The 14,793-nt window shown below is 41.4% G+C and overlaps 1 protein-coding gene across 2 annotated transcripts in view; it reads right to left on the reverse strand.

Annotated features, from left to right (window-relative positions):
• Positions 1-6: 6 nt before the first annotated feature.
• LOC135214320 (exocyst complex component 4-like) overlaps positions 7-14,793 on the reverse strand; it is a 38,433-nt gene continuing 23,646 nt past the window's right edge. For both annotated transcript variants that reach the window (XM_064248504.1, XM_064248505.1), the window contains exons 6-19: positions 14,535-14,664; positions 13,872-14,039; positions 13,476-13,613; positions 13,108-13,235; positions 12,637-12,764; positions 12,041-12,200; positions 11,574-11,751; positions 10,704-10,924; positions 3,603-3,681; positions 2,946-3,074; positions 2,325-2,507; positions 2,002-2,166; positions 1,328-1,534; positions 7-485 (exon numbers count right to left, since the gene is read on the reverse strand). In XM_064248504.1, the coding sequence (XP_064104574.1) occupies positions 318-485; positions 1,328-1,534; positions 2,002-2,166; positions 2,325-2,507; positions 2,946-3,074; positions 3,603-3,681; positions 10,704-10,924; positions 11,574-11,751; positions 12,041-12,200; positions 12,637-12,764; positions 13,108-13,235; positions 13,476-13,613; positions 13,872-14,039; positions 14,535-14,664 (2,182 nt within the window). In that variant the 3' untranslated portion in view covers positions 7-317. The remainder of the gene's footprint in view (positions 486-1,327; positions 1,535-2,001; positions 2,167-2,324; positions 2,508-2,945; positions 3,075-3,602; positions 3,682-10,703; positions 10,925-11,573; positions 11,752-12,040; positions 12,201-12,636; positions 12,765-13,107; positions 13,236-13,475; positions 13,614-13,871; positions 14,040-14,534; positions 14,665-14,793) is intronic.

The raw sequence follows: 14,793 nt of genomic DNA on the forward strand, positions 1-14,793 counted from the left end.
TTAACAAATGGTTACAAGACGTGCACACAACGACTAACAAACTACAAAGCTGAATTGTCATGTAACTTGTAATTTACAATGTCAAGGGTCGTTTAGGTCTAACAAATTTATGAGTAAGATGCAATAATAAAAAATTATTGACTTTAATAGTAAATTACCTTAAATACTTGTATATTGTACAATATATACATATTACAGATTAAATATAAAGAATAACGAATCTCTCTATCTGTACATAACTTCCTACTCTTAGCAACCATAAGAGCGCCATTTACATATCCGTTTAACGTGAGCCCTGAACACCAGCGTACAAAGGCCTAGACCGTCACACCAACGTCACCCAGAATCTCAGACAGTCGCTGCAGGCTAGCATGCAGTGCCTCCTGAGAGCTTCCAGGAGAGGAGCGATGCAAGAGCTGAAGGGCATTAATGTATTCCAGTTCCGCGAACTGCTTTCCTCGGTTCATTATGGCATTAAGGATTTCCTGGAGAAAGAAAAAATTAGGATTTAAATACTATTGAAAACATCCTTGCTGATTCATGAAAATAGTTTTTATATGGTAAATTCTGTTTCAGTTTGACATAATCAATATCATCAAAATTTGTTAAAAAATAACTTTAATCTTTTAATCAAATAGTGATCCTGCATTCACTGAATGCTTTTAAAACTTCACTTTTGACCAAAACCTTCCTTGTGAAAAATAGGAATTTCCAACTTCCATAAATGTATCTTTCTTCAACAACAATCTGCTTAACAAAGTTTCAAGGAACTACAGTATTATTTTTAGCCAAATTAAATATGTACTGATGTTACAATGATAAATGAGATACATTATACTGTATTTTGTCCCAAAGATTGAAGAGAAAAGTCAAAACCTAACTAAACCTAAATATGTACTTCAAAGCTTCTAAAACAAACACAAATCTCAAATGCACATACAAAATAAAACTGAACATCATGTGTGTACTTCTCAGCCTAGAGCTCAATTGCTTCCTTACATGCAAAAGACACTAAAGAAGAAGCTATAGACATTTCTTTATTCACTCTAAAGATTAACTACAGAAAAAACACTTGGTAATACAGTTACCATTCACTCACTCAAACAAGTACATCCAAGAGGGGTGGAGATACAGGAATAATGACAAGGCTATCCTTGGCTATGCTACCTATGAGCAACACAAAAATCCCCAGAAAATTCATCTCCTGCACTTTTACTTCTTGTTAAGAATGAATACTTTGTATTGTATAGCCCCAATAGTCTACTTTTTCAATAATAAATTATAATACATACATAGTACATCCATTTAAGAACAAAAGTTCACTAACCTCTGGGGTGTGGTAAAGCATTTCATAATACTGTCGTGCCTGATCCAACGCCAATTCTCGGGTCATGGTTATGTTTGTGAGCTGTTGCTGAATGCTGAAGATGTTCCGACACATTTTCTTTATCCCATTTTCATTGATACGGCGAATATGGATGATGGACGTCATCAGGATGTTGGCTATTAGTGGTCCTAGACCTTCAAAAATATACTGGAAAGAAGAGGTTTCCAAGAGAAACATTATGAATGCAGGGAGATAAGGTACTGAAGGTTAAGAACAAGTTACAATAAAGATAACAGAAGATAATAGAATTACCAAAATGTTACATGTACAACTTGAAACTAAAAAGTACGTGTATGTTTATTCCAGCTTGGTGTTGCAATTCAAGCCTACCATTACTCAAAATGAGAATGAGTATGCCTATAAAAAAGTTCATCCAGATTGATATACTTAAATAAATTTTGAGCTTAAACTGCCATGGAATTACAACTATTAATAAAAAATTCTTGGTAACCGCAGACAGTGTCCCAGTTTCCAGCACCTTGCAGTACACCTTACGTACTAAAGAATCTTTGCCATTTCCCTTTTGCTCCCATCAGCACATCTGTTCCCTTCAGATTTTTCCTGTGTAGCTGTCTTGTTTTATTGAGCTCTTTACTAATAACTTAGACCCTTACCTTACACTTCCTCGGATGTAATGTATTGGCGAGAGCCTCGTCGATGGTAGCGAGATCTTTTATCAGTTTCAGTACTTCTGTGTCTGGTTCTTGCGAATCCAATCCAGATGCAAAGCTGCCACCTCTTGCAATTGGCAATAAATAAAAGAAACAATGGAGGCGAACCTGAAAATTGCAGTGGTTGATGAATTCCAAGGCTATTTATTTCAGTACAATAAGAAAATTTGTACCATGTACAAACTAGTAAATGCTTGTACATAAGTACTTTGTACACTAAACGAAACATACCAGCTACCATTTTTAAATGAAGCTTCCCAACTCACCTCCAAATGGAGCACCAGCAAGCAAGTGTGAGCAAGTTCTTCAAAGTCCTTCGCTAGCGATGTGAGTGTCTGAACCGAAGCATCAGATACAGGTGGTACTTCACCTGATGCCATGATGCCAGTTGAAGTAGACTTCACAGGTAATGAGGTAGCAAACTTTATGATGCAGGTTCCAAACCATTCCTGAAAGGAAAGCAGAGTAGTTTAATTATACGTAATCATACAAGTAATCAAAGATTGGTCAATAGATACTTTTAAGTGGCATTTTGGCTTAGTTGTACTGACATAGTATACAGCATGTAACATTGTTTATAGTAGTTTATTTATGAATAAACTTGACTGAAGCAGTCAACAGTCAACAAACAATAAACAATAAACCCAACAGGCCTCCAAAGCAAAATTTGCTCCAGTGAGGCAAGTTATAGGAAAAGGTGATAAGTAAATAAATAAGATGGAATAGAAAATAAAACCATTACACCTGAATTTAGGAGATATCAGAAGATTCCAAATGTCTAACATGACTTCCCTTAACTTTCTTTTTCTACATTCATGAACTGTATTTCAAGAAATCTTACAAAATTGATCAAACTGTTGAACCCCAAAGAAATAAAGTCTACATACCAAACTCTCTTGCAGATGACCCAGTGTACGTAGCTGAGCAGGATCAGCCAGGATTTCATGCTGTGGTATCAACTGATCCCCTAGATTTCCAGTCAAAATCTCAGCTTCCTTACGATTCCTTTCACCGACCTGCAAGAAGATGAAAGCAAATGGTCAGACTTGAATACAACTTCTAAAAGCATCAGCAAAATACATGGGGAAAGTTTACCATGTAACATCAATACTATAATGACACTCATATCCTAAAATAGTTCTACTTGTACCAGCATAATCATATTGAGATTGGTTGGTTGGTTGGTTTTTTAAAGTTTAGGTGTAACACCAAGCAATGGGGCAGCAAAGGCCATTCAGCGCTTACAATCATATTGAGAGACTTACTCATGTGACAACTAATAATATTACATACTAATATTCACAATAACATCCAGAATTCAGTTCACATATCTGAATAACTAGCTTGAGAACACTAAAGTATTGATAGCTCAATAACACAAAGAGAAATCACTTTTGCTGGAACCACATGCACTTTAGAAAGTACAGGGCAGTTTATAGGCCAATTCTTCACATACATTTCCAATTTTTCTTGTCATATCCCTGTGATATCATTCGGTTATGATTAGGATATCTTGAGTCTTAGTAACATCAAAAAGCACTTACTTCTTCAGGATTTTCATCTCCTTCTACAGAGTTCTCTGATGAAACTCCAGCTTGTAGCGCTCTCCAGTTGGGAAGATCTCTGTTGTGAAGAAAATATAGCCATTTCAAGATGGGGAAAACCAAACATGCAAAACAGGACTGTGAAACAAGTGGACATTGATATGAACTTCCAGTTTTGTATGCCAAGAACATATGATTTTGCTTATTTCAACATCATTTGTGAATCTTAATCATAACAACTGAGAAGAGGATTGAATTGCTACAAGACCATTACTCTTCGCACAAATCAGAAGTCGGTGAAGACTAAAAAGAATGGATGAAATAAAAGAAATCCTGTCAACTAGGGGTCATGAGAGCATTGCTCAAAACATTTAGAACCAATAACAATGCACAAAGTCAGTCAGTCTGTTGAAATAACCACCTCCCCGCAACTCAGGAAATAATATGATATTGTTATGTTACAATAAAGTTTCATACATACTTACCTGGCAGATATATACATAGCTAAGACTCCGTCGTCCCCGACAGAAATTCAAATTTCGCGCCACTCGCTACAGGTAGGTCAGGTGATCTACCGGCCTGCCCTGGGCGGCAGGACTAGGAACCATCCCCGTTTTCTATCATATTTTCTCTCTTCCACCTGTCTCCTGCGGGGAGGCTGGGTGGGCCTTTAATTGTATATATCTGCCAGGTAAGTATGTATGAAACTTTATTGTAACATAACAATATCATTTTCATACAATTAACTTACCTGTCAGATATATACATAGCTGATTGGCACCCTTCGGTGGAGGGTAAGAGACAGCTACTATATGGAATAGACAGGTAAACAACATATGTTGTAGGTATAAATAAAACCTTGGTTCCTACCTGATAGGTGGTAGACTTCGTGGGTGTTTGCCCAGTAGTCTGCATCACCTCAAGAAACTTTAGCGAGATATATGATCTATGGCCAAGAGTTCTTGTGGGTCTGCCGATGGGGTCTTATCCGCTTACTCGGCAGAGCCTGAAAGGACTTTGTCAATGGGTGCTGATCCACTTATATGACAATACACCTTATGAAGGAGCACACAACCAATCCCGACCACCTGATCCTAACCATATGTTAGAACTAAGGATTGTTCCGAGTTATCCCCGAACTCTTCACAACAACCGTAACTCAAAAACCACTACGCACACATACATAATTTTCTAAAAAAAAATTATACTCATCTAATTAGATATGACAAGATTCTCTTACTGAACAACATAGACAGCCGCCCGTGCTAAACCAAGTCCTCCATTGTTCGAAGAGACTCCAGACCATATCCAAAAAGAAGAAAAGTATATACTTTTAAGGGGGATTGGTGTCGGCTCCCGTACCCAGGAATCGTATCCGCCGATACGAAAGGACCCAGAGAAAAACACTTCTCATATGTCACACGAACGTCTTTCAAGTAATGAGATGCAAATACTGAGTTGCATCTCCAAAATGTCGTATCTATGATGTTTTTAAGCGACATATTCTTATGAAACGAGAGAGACGTCGCTACTGCTCTCACTTCATGAGCTTTAACTTTCAACAGTCGCAACTGTTCGTCAGAACAGACCTTATGCGCGTCTGTAATGACGTTCCTCACAAAGAATGCCAGAGCATTCTTGGACATCAGTCTTGTGGGGTCTTTTACCGCGCACCAAAGACCTTGTCTAGAGCCTCCCATCTGATGCTTTCTCTGAATGTAGAACTTTAGAGCTCTTACAGGGCATAGAGATCTTTCTGCTTCTCTTCCTACGAGACTCGATATGCCTTTGACTTCGAATGACTTAGGCCAGGGATTCGAGGGATTCTCATTCTTAGCTAAAAACAGGGTCTTAAACGAGCAAATAGCTGAGTCTCCCTTGAAACCTACTTTATCCTGCAGAGCATGTAATTCACTAACTCTCTTTGCCGTAGCTAAAGATAATAGGAATAGGCATTTTCTGGTGATGTCTCGAAACGAAGCCAGATGAGGAGGTTCGAATCTTTCAGATGAAAGAAACTTGAGAACCACGTCTAGGTTCCAGTTCGGAGGGACCGGTTCCTTCGACTTTGAAGTCTCAAAGGACCTTATGAGATCGTGGAGATCTTTATTATCTGCTAGATCTAATCCTCTATTCCTGAAGACTGCCGAGAGCATACTTCTGTATCCCTTTATTGTGGATACAGCTAGATGAGATTGCTCTCTCAGGAATAGAAGGAAATCAGCAATTTCCACTATAGAGGTAGTGAGGAGGACAACTTCTTAGTTCTACACCACCTTCTAAAAACCTCCCACTTCAACTGATATACTTTCGTAGTGGAGGTTCTGCGTGCTCTCGCGATCGCGCTTGCAACTTCGCGAGAAAACCCTCTCGCTCTGACGAGTCTTTCGATAGTCGAAAGGCAGTCAGAGCGAGAGCGGGGAGGTTTTGATGATACCTCTTGAAGTGTGGCTGTCTGAGAAGATCCATCCTTCTTGGTAGGGATCTGGGAAAGTCTACGATCCACTCTACCACCTCCGTGAACCAATCTTGGGCCGGCCAAAAGGGGGCTATCAATGTCATCCTCGTCTCCTTTGACGCCACAAACTTTTTTAGTACTAGTCCCAGGATTTTGAATGGAGGAAAAGCATAGACGTCTAACGCGAGACCAATCTAGCAGGAAGCGTCTACCATAAGAGCTCTTGGGTCTTCCACGACCGAGCAAAAGACTGCCAGCCTTTTGGAGATGAATGTGGCGAAGAGATCCACATGAGGTGTCCCCCACAGCAACCAGAGATCTTGACACACCTCCTCGTGTAGGGTCCACTCTGTATGAAGGACCTGGTTCCTCCTGCTGAGTCTGTCCGCCCTCACATTCTTTACTCCCTGAACGAACCTTGTCAGAAGGGAGATGTTCCTGTGAGACGTCCAAAGCAAAAGGTCTCTCGTCAGTTCGTAAAGGAACGAGGAGTGAGTCCCTCCTTGTTTTCGAATGTAGGCAAGTGCGGTGGTGTTGTCCACGTTTACTTGCACTACTTTGTTTGACACCAGAGGTTCTAGACTCTTCAAAGCCAGATGCACGGCGAAGAGCTCTTTGCAGTTTATGTGCCAAGACACCTGCGCTGGTTCCCAGGTGCCTGACACCTCATTCGAGCCTAATGTTGCTCCCCAACCTTTCTCCGACGCGTCGGAGTACAACACTAGGTCTGGGTTCTGGGTTCTTAGAGAGATCCCTTTGTTCTCTTTCAGAGGGGGCAACCACCATTCCAGGTGCGGTCTTATCTCCACCGGAATGGGAAAGGCGTCCGAAAGTTGTCCAGTTTTCCAACTCCAAGACTTCTTGAGGAAGAATTGAAGCGGACGTAAATGAAGTCTTCCTAGCGGGAAGAACTGTTCGAGCGAGGAAAGGGTCCCTAGAAGGCTCAACCATTCCCTCGCCGACGTTTGTTCCTTCCTTAAGAAGAGAGAGACTATCTGCAAACCTTTTGCGATTCTCTCTTGCGAAGGAAATACTCGAAAACCCCGAGAATCCATCTGAATCCCCAGATAGACTAAGTTCTGTCTGGGGGTCAGCTGCGACTTCTCGAGGTTCACGAGCAATCCAACGCTTTGATCAGATCTAAAGTTAACGTCAGGTCCTCCAAGCACTGTCTCTCTGATCTGGCTGGCCTGATGAGCCAGTCGTCCAGATACAGAGAGATATTTACTCCTTTGAGGTGAAGAAACCTCGCCACATTTTTCATCAGGCTTGTGAAGACCTGAGGAGCTGTGGACAGGCCGAAACACAAGGCTCTGAACTGAAAGATCCTTCCCCCCCGTCATGAAACGGAGGTACTTCTTCGATGAAGGGTGGATCGGGACGTGAAAATAGGCGTCCTGGAGATCTAGAGACACCATCCAATCTCCTTGTCGCAATGACGCAAGGACTGAGGCAGAAGTCTCCATCGAGAACTTCTCCTTCTGAACAAATTTGTTCAGAGAGCTGACGTCTAGTACTGGTCTCCAGCCTCCGGAGGCCTTCGCAACCAGAAAAAGGCGATTGTAAAACCCCGGGGAGTTTTGATCCATACTAGTTCTATCGCTCTCTTGTCCCACATTTGTTCCACCATCGATCGAAGAGTATCCCTCAGCACAGGATCCTTGTACTTGGCTGTTAGTTCCCGTGGTGTTGACGTTAGGGGAGGAGTGTTCAGGAAAGGGATACGATATCCCTTCCTTATTACAGACAAGGATGACGCGTCTGCGTTTATAAGTGTCCAGGCCTCCACAAATCCCAGGAGCCTGGCACCTACTGGTGCTTGGAGAGAGAGCATCACTTTCCCTTTTTAAAGGGACGAAAGGCAGACCTACCTCTCTTCTCAGGAGCCTTCCTTCTTGCGGGAGGTCTGGAGGTAGGGCCACCTCGAAAGGGCTGAACCGATGTACTCGGTCCTTTCTTGTCAGGTGTAGAAGCAGGCTTCTTCTTCCTTGTTGACTGCGTCAGAAGGTCCTGAGTCGCCTTCTCAGTTAATGAACGAGAAATGTCCTTCACCAACTGAGAAGGGAACAAAAAGTCAGACAAAGGCGAATACAGTAGCGCTGCCCTCTGAGCGTGGGAGACTGCCTTGGTTAAAAAGGCACTATATACCGTCCTCTTTTTTAGAAGACCTGCTCCAAACAAAGAGGAGATCTCAAACGAGCCATCTTGAACAGCTTTGTCTATACAAGACAAAATGCACAAAAGGACTTCTGGTTCGAGTCCTTCAGAATCATGGGCTTTCTTGGACATCACCCAAGGGACCAATCTAAGAAGTTGAAAACTTCCAATACATGAAAGAGTCCCTTGAGGAGATGGTCCAGTTCAGAAATGCCCCAAGTAATACGTGCCGAGTTCAGACCTTGCCTACGTGAAGCGTCCACTAAGGTCGAGAAGTCTGCTTCTGACGTAGACGGAAGAGCAATACCCATATTCTCTCCCGTCTGATACCAAATGCCTCTTTTACCAGCTAGTCTCGCTGGAGGCATGCAGAAGACCGTTCTGACTAAGTCCTTCTTAGACTTCATCCAAGAGTCTAAGGACTGAAGAGCCCTCTCCATCGAAATGGCGGGCTTCATTCTGAGAAAAGACGAAGATTTCTTCGTCTTAGCACTCGAAAAAGAAAAAGAGCGCGGAGAAGAGGAGCGGCAGGAGTCAAAGTCATCTCCATACTCCTCAAGAAGGCAAGGCAGTCAAAACTTTATAGTTCGACAGTCCTTTCTTTCCTTGATAATCTTCCTCCGAGTCTACTTCTAACTCGGGATCTAACTGAGTCTCCGCTGCTAACTCCGTACGTCCTTCTTCTGAAGGAGACAAGCTCCTAATAGGAGAGGGGCTAAGGGAATGATATTCCTTCCTCTTCCCCGCTTTAATAGCCCTGGAAGGCGCCAAAAGCTCAGGCTTCTCTCCATAAATGGATGACGCTTCCCGCTTGGATGACGCTTCCCGACCGCCAAGCGTCCTGGCTGACGCCTCCCGCTTACGTGGTTGCTGACGTCCGGATGACGCCTCGCGCCTGGAAGACGCTCCGCTCTCAAAAGGCGTCCTAACTGGCGCCAAAATATTGGTTGGAGCCTCGCGTCTACAATCAGCTATCAAAGACGCTTCATGCCTAAAAGACATCTCACGTCTCTCTGGCGTTACGTGTCTTCCGTAAGCTCGCGATCTCGCTCTCGAACCCGAAGCTTCTGCGATATATTTAGAAGCTTCACGTTTGCATGACGCCTCTCGCTTAGCAGGGGAGAGAGGACGAGACTTCTTGATTGGAAGCGCAACGTCCTTCCTACGAGCGCTAATAACACTCCCACCAAAGAGGCCAGTTGTTCTTGTACTGCCATGATAATCTTCCTAGAAGCTTCTCCCACGTCAACTGCATGACGCCTTTCGTCATCAATCGGGGGAGAAGTAGGAAAGGGTTCTTCTGCGTCCTCGTCGTTTGACGCTGACGCCACCTTCGCCTTCTTAATAGACGAGGGAGCGTCATCTGAGAAACGCTCTGGGCTCGAATCAAATTCGGGTTCCTTCAAATGCCGTTTCAGAGGCCTCGAAAATCCGACTCCTTCCACCCTCGTTTAGGTGAGGGAGAGGGAGAGGATAGAAACACTCACGAAGGACGCTTTTTCTAAAGCGCCCTTGAGCAGCCTGCACGAAACAGAGCTTGCTGAAGGGACGTCTGACCGTTGGGGATTCCCCACGACCTCCTTAAGGCTTTCGACTTTCCTTCTCCTCTGGGCATGGGAGCTTGGAAGAGGTCTAGGCCTGGGAGCGTCGCAGGGACGATCAAACGCCCCCTCCACAACACTGGGAGAACTCACTTCACTGTAATGCTCACTTTCACTAGCCTTACCCTTGTAAGTCCACCATTTTGGACTTCATGTCTCGAATCGTAGCTTTCAGATCGGCGATTTCCGAGGCCGATTCCGAAAGTAAACCTTGTGAATTAGACACATAGGGAGAATCTAAATCATTAGGATTAGAAGACGTATCAATAAAAGGCTCAATAGGCCTTGAACTCACACCTTTCAGACGTCTAACCCTATCCCTCTCTAACTTCTTCAAATAAGAAGTTAAAGTCTTCCATTCTTCTGCATTTAATCCCTCGCATTCATGACAAGTATTAGTAGCAGAACACTGAAACCCCCTACATTTACGACATACAGTGAGAGGATCAACCGAAGCTTTCGGTATCCTCACCCTGCAGCCTACATTCACACACATTCTCACACTCACATTTGAATCAGACATACTGAGAAAATTCCAAAAAGCAAGTCCAAAAAACAGTCCACAGTAGCGAATGCCAAAAACACGATCCAGATACGTCACCAAAAAGCCGATATACGATGATCAAAGGATGAAATAAGAATCTAAGTCAGGAGGTAATAGCAACAATGTTGATACCACCGGCGACAGAGAAAATATGATAGAAAACGGGGATGGTTCCTAGTCCTGCCGCCCAGGGCAGGCCGGTAGATCACCTGACCTACCTGTAGCGAGTGGCGCGAAATTTGAATTTCTGTCGGGGACGACGGAGTCTTAGCTATGTATATATCTGACAGGTAAGTTGATTGTATGAAAACGTAAATTAAGAATAATGAGCACAACCCTACCTCAAAAATCGACTTATGTCTTCATCCTTGGCCCAGGTAGCAGATATAATACGCTTATCCTCAGAATCTGGCTGGGTGATGCCTCGATACGCTGCCTGGCAGGTTTCTCGGTAATTCATGAGCGTGTTACACATCATAGATACAAAATGGTCAGCATACAGGGGAAGAGCACTCAATAGCCATCGAAGCTCTTCAATGCTCTGCCAAACACTTATGCTGCTCTGTAAGAAAAAGGAAAATAGTCACTCTCAATCATTCACTTAGCACATTAGTTTAACTATACATACAACGTAAGAACTTTTCTAGACCCTCACATGGCTTACCAAAAGTTCAATTCACCACAAGAGGTAAGAGAAATTGGACAGGTAGCTAATTAAGAGACTAAAAGGAATGAATGAATGAAAATAAAAGAATACACAACTTTGCAGCTTAGGGTGAAAAAATTAGTTATCTATTTAGAAAATAAAAATAAAAGAAATTTCAACAAGACCAATTAGCTAAAAATGTTAAGTGTATGTGGGGCTACAATAAATGATATTCTTATGACAGGAACACAGTCATAATTTATCTAACAACTTCACAAACATTTTATGAGAAGATAGTTTGAAAATGTTAAGAATCTGACAGATTGTCTTTGAAGTATCTGTTCCCACTTCTTGTCTTTTGCTGCGGACTGAAATTTGGGCATTCACACAAAATAAGTTTTGCTGTTAGTGCTGTACTGCATTGCCTATAAACAGGAACTAGGTCACGAGCAGTAGCCAATAAGTAATCGTGTTCTTAACAAGTGATACCCATGTAAAGGATGCACGTATAAAATCAGACATTAAATATAACCCAATCTTTCTCATCTCATTGAGCTGTACCTACCTGGAGCAAAGGCCTTGTGACTTTCAGTGACTTGAGCACCTGAGGATCTTTGCATGTCCTCCACTGATCGAGTGCTTTGGTAGCTTGCTCTAATCTGGCAGCTGTCTCAACATGCAACTGTGCCAAGAAAGCATCCTTGATGTAGTCATTGATAAAAACATACAATGTGCAATGGGTTCTGTGGGAGAAGAGAAGAAAAACAAATGTACTGGATATAGCCACTGATCAAATATGCAGGATCAATAAATAATGCTTTTCAAGAATTATCGAGTTAAAAGCATGAAAAAAATTGTAGTACAAGGTTAGCGAATGAAAAGTTACTTTCAATTAAACATGGATATACATGAACAACTTTAACTGGTTTTTCAATCGGAACATTCTTTTTAATTATTTTCTTTGCATTAGTATGGATCACACTTTACAGTTTAAGAGGTAGCACATGTGCAGAGCAAATAGTACCAACTCACCCTGGGGAACAGCCTAGAGCTTCTTCAATCTCACGAATGAAAGACTGAAGGGGGTTGAAAACAGCTGTTATATTGTGAGGAGAGGAAGGACATACAAGTGCCTTTTCTGTCAAACCACTGGATTTACTGCCACCACCAGCTGCACTGCTTGTATTGCCATCTGAAAAAACAAGTAAACAGCTATGTTATCGTTTGTCTTACTAGAAAATATTTCACAGAATACTGATTTATAAAGTTTGCTTTGAGGAGAAACAAAGGGCAAAAGCATATTTAACTGAAATTTAATTTAGTCAAACAGGCTGAAGCTACAAGTGAGAACTTACCATTTGACAAAAAACAAAATAAAGGTAATAAAGGTCAATCTGTTGAAATACAAACTACCTATTGTACCAATAATAATAATAATAATAATATAAAGAAAATTTTCACCATTACTACTAGACCAGATGTGTTTACTTTTAATGTAAAATGGCCATGTGACATGCTGCATAACACCCTTTTCTTGTATAGGCCCAAAGAAAAAAAAAAATGAAAAAGGGAAAACAGCAAAGAAGGGTGAGGCTGACTGGCAAAGGAAGCGAATATGTAAAATTTACCTGTAACCGACACTCCTGGAGTGCCAAAGTCATCAATGCCTTGCTCTGCCGCCTGCTCCATGAGATATGAGTTCATGGTCATGGCATGGTATGAAGCCTCAAACTTGAAGAGGGAATAGTTTTTAGATCTGGAAAAAAACAAAATGATGTCATGTTTGTACAACAAAACTTATTAAATTTTCAGTAAAAAGACATCTTAATAAAATGGCCCAGTGTCTTACAAGAACATAACACCATCTTCAAACCTGGAATATGATTTAATACTTTTATTCATTTGATACAGTACAGCATCCGCCCTAAGAGTTCCAGCTTCAGAATAGTACAAGACTTTGATAAGACATGGCTAACAGCATGGTATTATTAAACTAAATTATAATATAGTACATAATAGATATGTACGGTATATCCTAATGGGGCCTATGGCATAGCAATTTAAAACTAATAACACCCACAATCTGAATTTTCCCTCACCTTGTTGTGCGTTTCTTGGAGAAGAAGGACGAGAGGTCAGTGGCTGCTTCATTGAATGCAGCAGGTGCCTGCTGCTGACTTGTGCCAAGCTGACTCAGATCTAAGTATTCACTTAACATTACCTGGAACTGAAAAAATAATCTAAGTATTAGTAATGTACAACAAATGTGAATAAGAAAAGCCTCCTCTAAATCAAGAATAGTTTTTGCTTTTGTGTCCCAAACTGGAGGATGATGATATGTGCAATATCATCATACAGTCGTTAAGATATCCAAATAAGATTTCTCCCTTTTTCAATATGAAAACATACATAATTTACCGTCAAATGTCTGGAAATCATTCTCAAAACAAAACAAAGCAACACATACTGCTGCCTGAACTTTGGACCAAACGTCGGGCATGGTATACAGGTGCAATTCCATCCCATGTTTGTCTGCAGAGACTCGCATGCTTCCTAAAACAGACTGATGAGCTGCAACAACCAGACGGAACTGTTCGAACAACACCTGAAGGTAAAGATACAAAGTTTATGGTTTTTTAAGAGAGAAAACTAGCAGCATGTGTAGTTGCTGGCAATAGCAATCAATAACACAACCCATTAAAAGCAGAAGGCAAAACATACTACTTTCCCTGTCTCTAAGCATTAATTAAAACAAGTAAGTAACTCTGATAGAGCATATGTAATATGAAAATACATATGTAATATGAAAATAAACCATTTCTTACACAGCAGTCTCTGTAGCACGATGAATTTATTCTCTCACCTGCAAAAGCTCCTGCAACAACTTGGCTTCTCTTGAGTCTGCCTTGAGATACCCTAATCCTGTGCTAGGAGGATCATCTGGAGGTGCCGCTGGATGATAGTCAATAATCTGCTGCGTTGTGCGCTGAATGATAACACTAAGCTCTTTCTGCATTCGACGTTTGATAGTCTGTAAAATAAATTTTATACTACATACAACACAAATTGACTCCTTTATACCCTGTATGTATTAGTATTACAAAGTAATTCATAAAGGCCAATGAATCTACATTGTAAGCTCATCTATTTTATGATTAATTATACCAATAAATCCCTTCTAGACTAATTTTCGTTGAAGACTTTACGTAAAAACTGGAGAAAGGTAAATCTAGAGAAGCAGGAGGGCTAAGAGGGAAGAGACAATAGGGTACAGATGAATAAAGGCAGACATCAATGAAGTTGGGAGACTAAAGTGATCCCACAAAGAACATTGGCAATGCCTACAATGTGCCAGTGTAGATTCTTAAAGCCTCTAAGGTAAGGTAGCACCCACTGCGGCACCTTGCACACAGTACATGGTACCAAAGATAGGATTTGTGCTATGACCCTTCAGGACCCTGGCTGCATTGTTTTACTTCTCACATACTGTACAGTGCTGTGGGCAAAATTATCTCCAGCAACCTACCTCTACAGCCTCTGGTAACTTTCCAAGAAGAGCCAGGCACTCAACTAAAATGGCCATAAAATGTTGAGGGTTTGCCTCAGGATCAGTTCCACTGACATCTTCCTCTATGTTCTTTCCTGGTTCCAAGCCTCTGTGTAATTTAGACAAAAAAAAAAATTACGAATTACACTAATTACACTTATAGTTAACATACATATTATCTTGTCCCTACAAAACAAAATGTTATTTGCACTTTTAACAAACCATAAGTCTTACATGT

This window comes from Macrobrachium nipponense, chromosome 45, assembly GCF_015104395.2.
Source record: "Macrobrachium nipponense isolate FS-2020 chromosome 45, ASM1510439v2, whole genome shotgun sequence".
NCBI classification, from domain to species: domain Eukaryota; kingdom Metazoa; phylum Arthropoda; class Malacostraca; order Decapoda; family Palaemonidae; genus Macrobrachium; species Macrobrachium nipponense.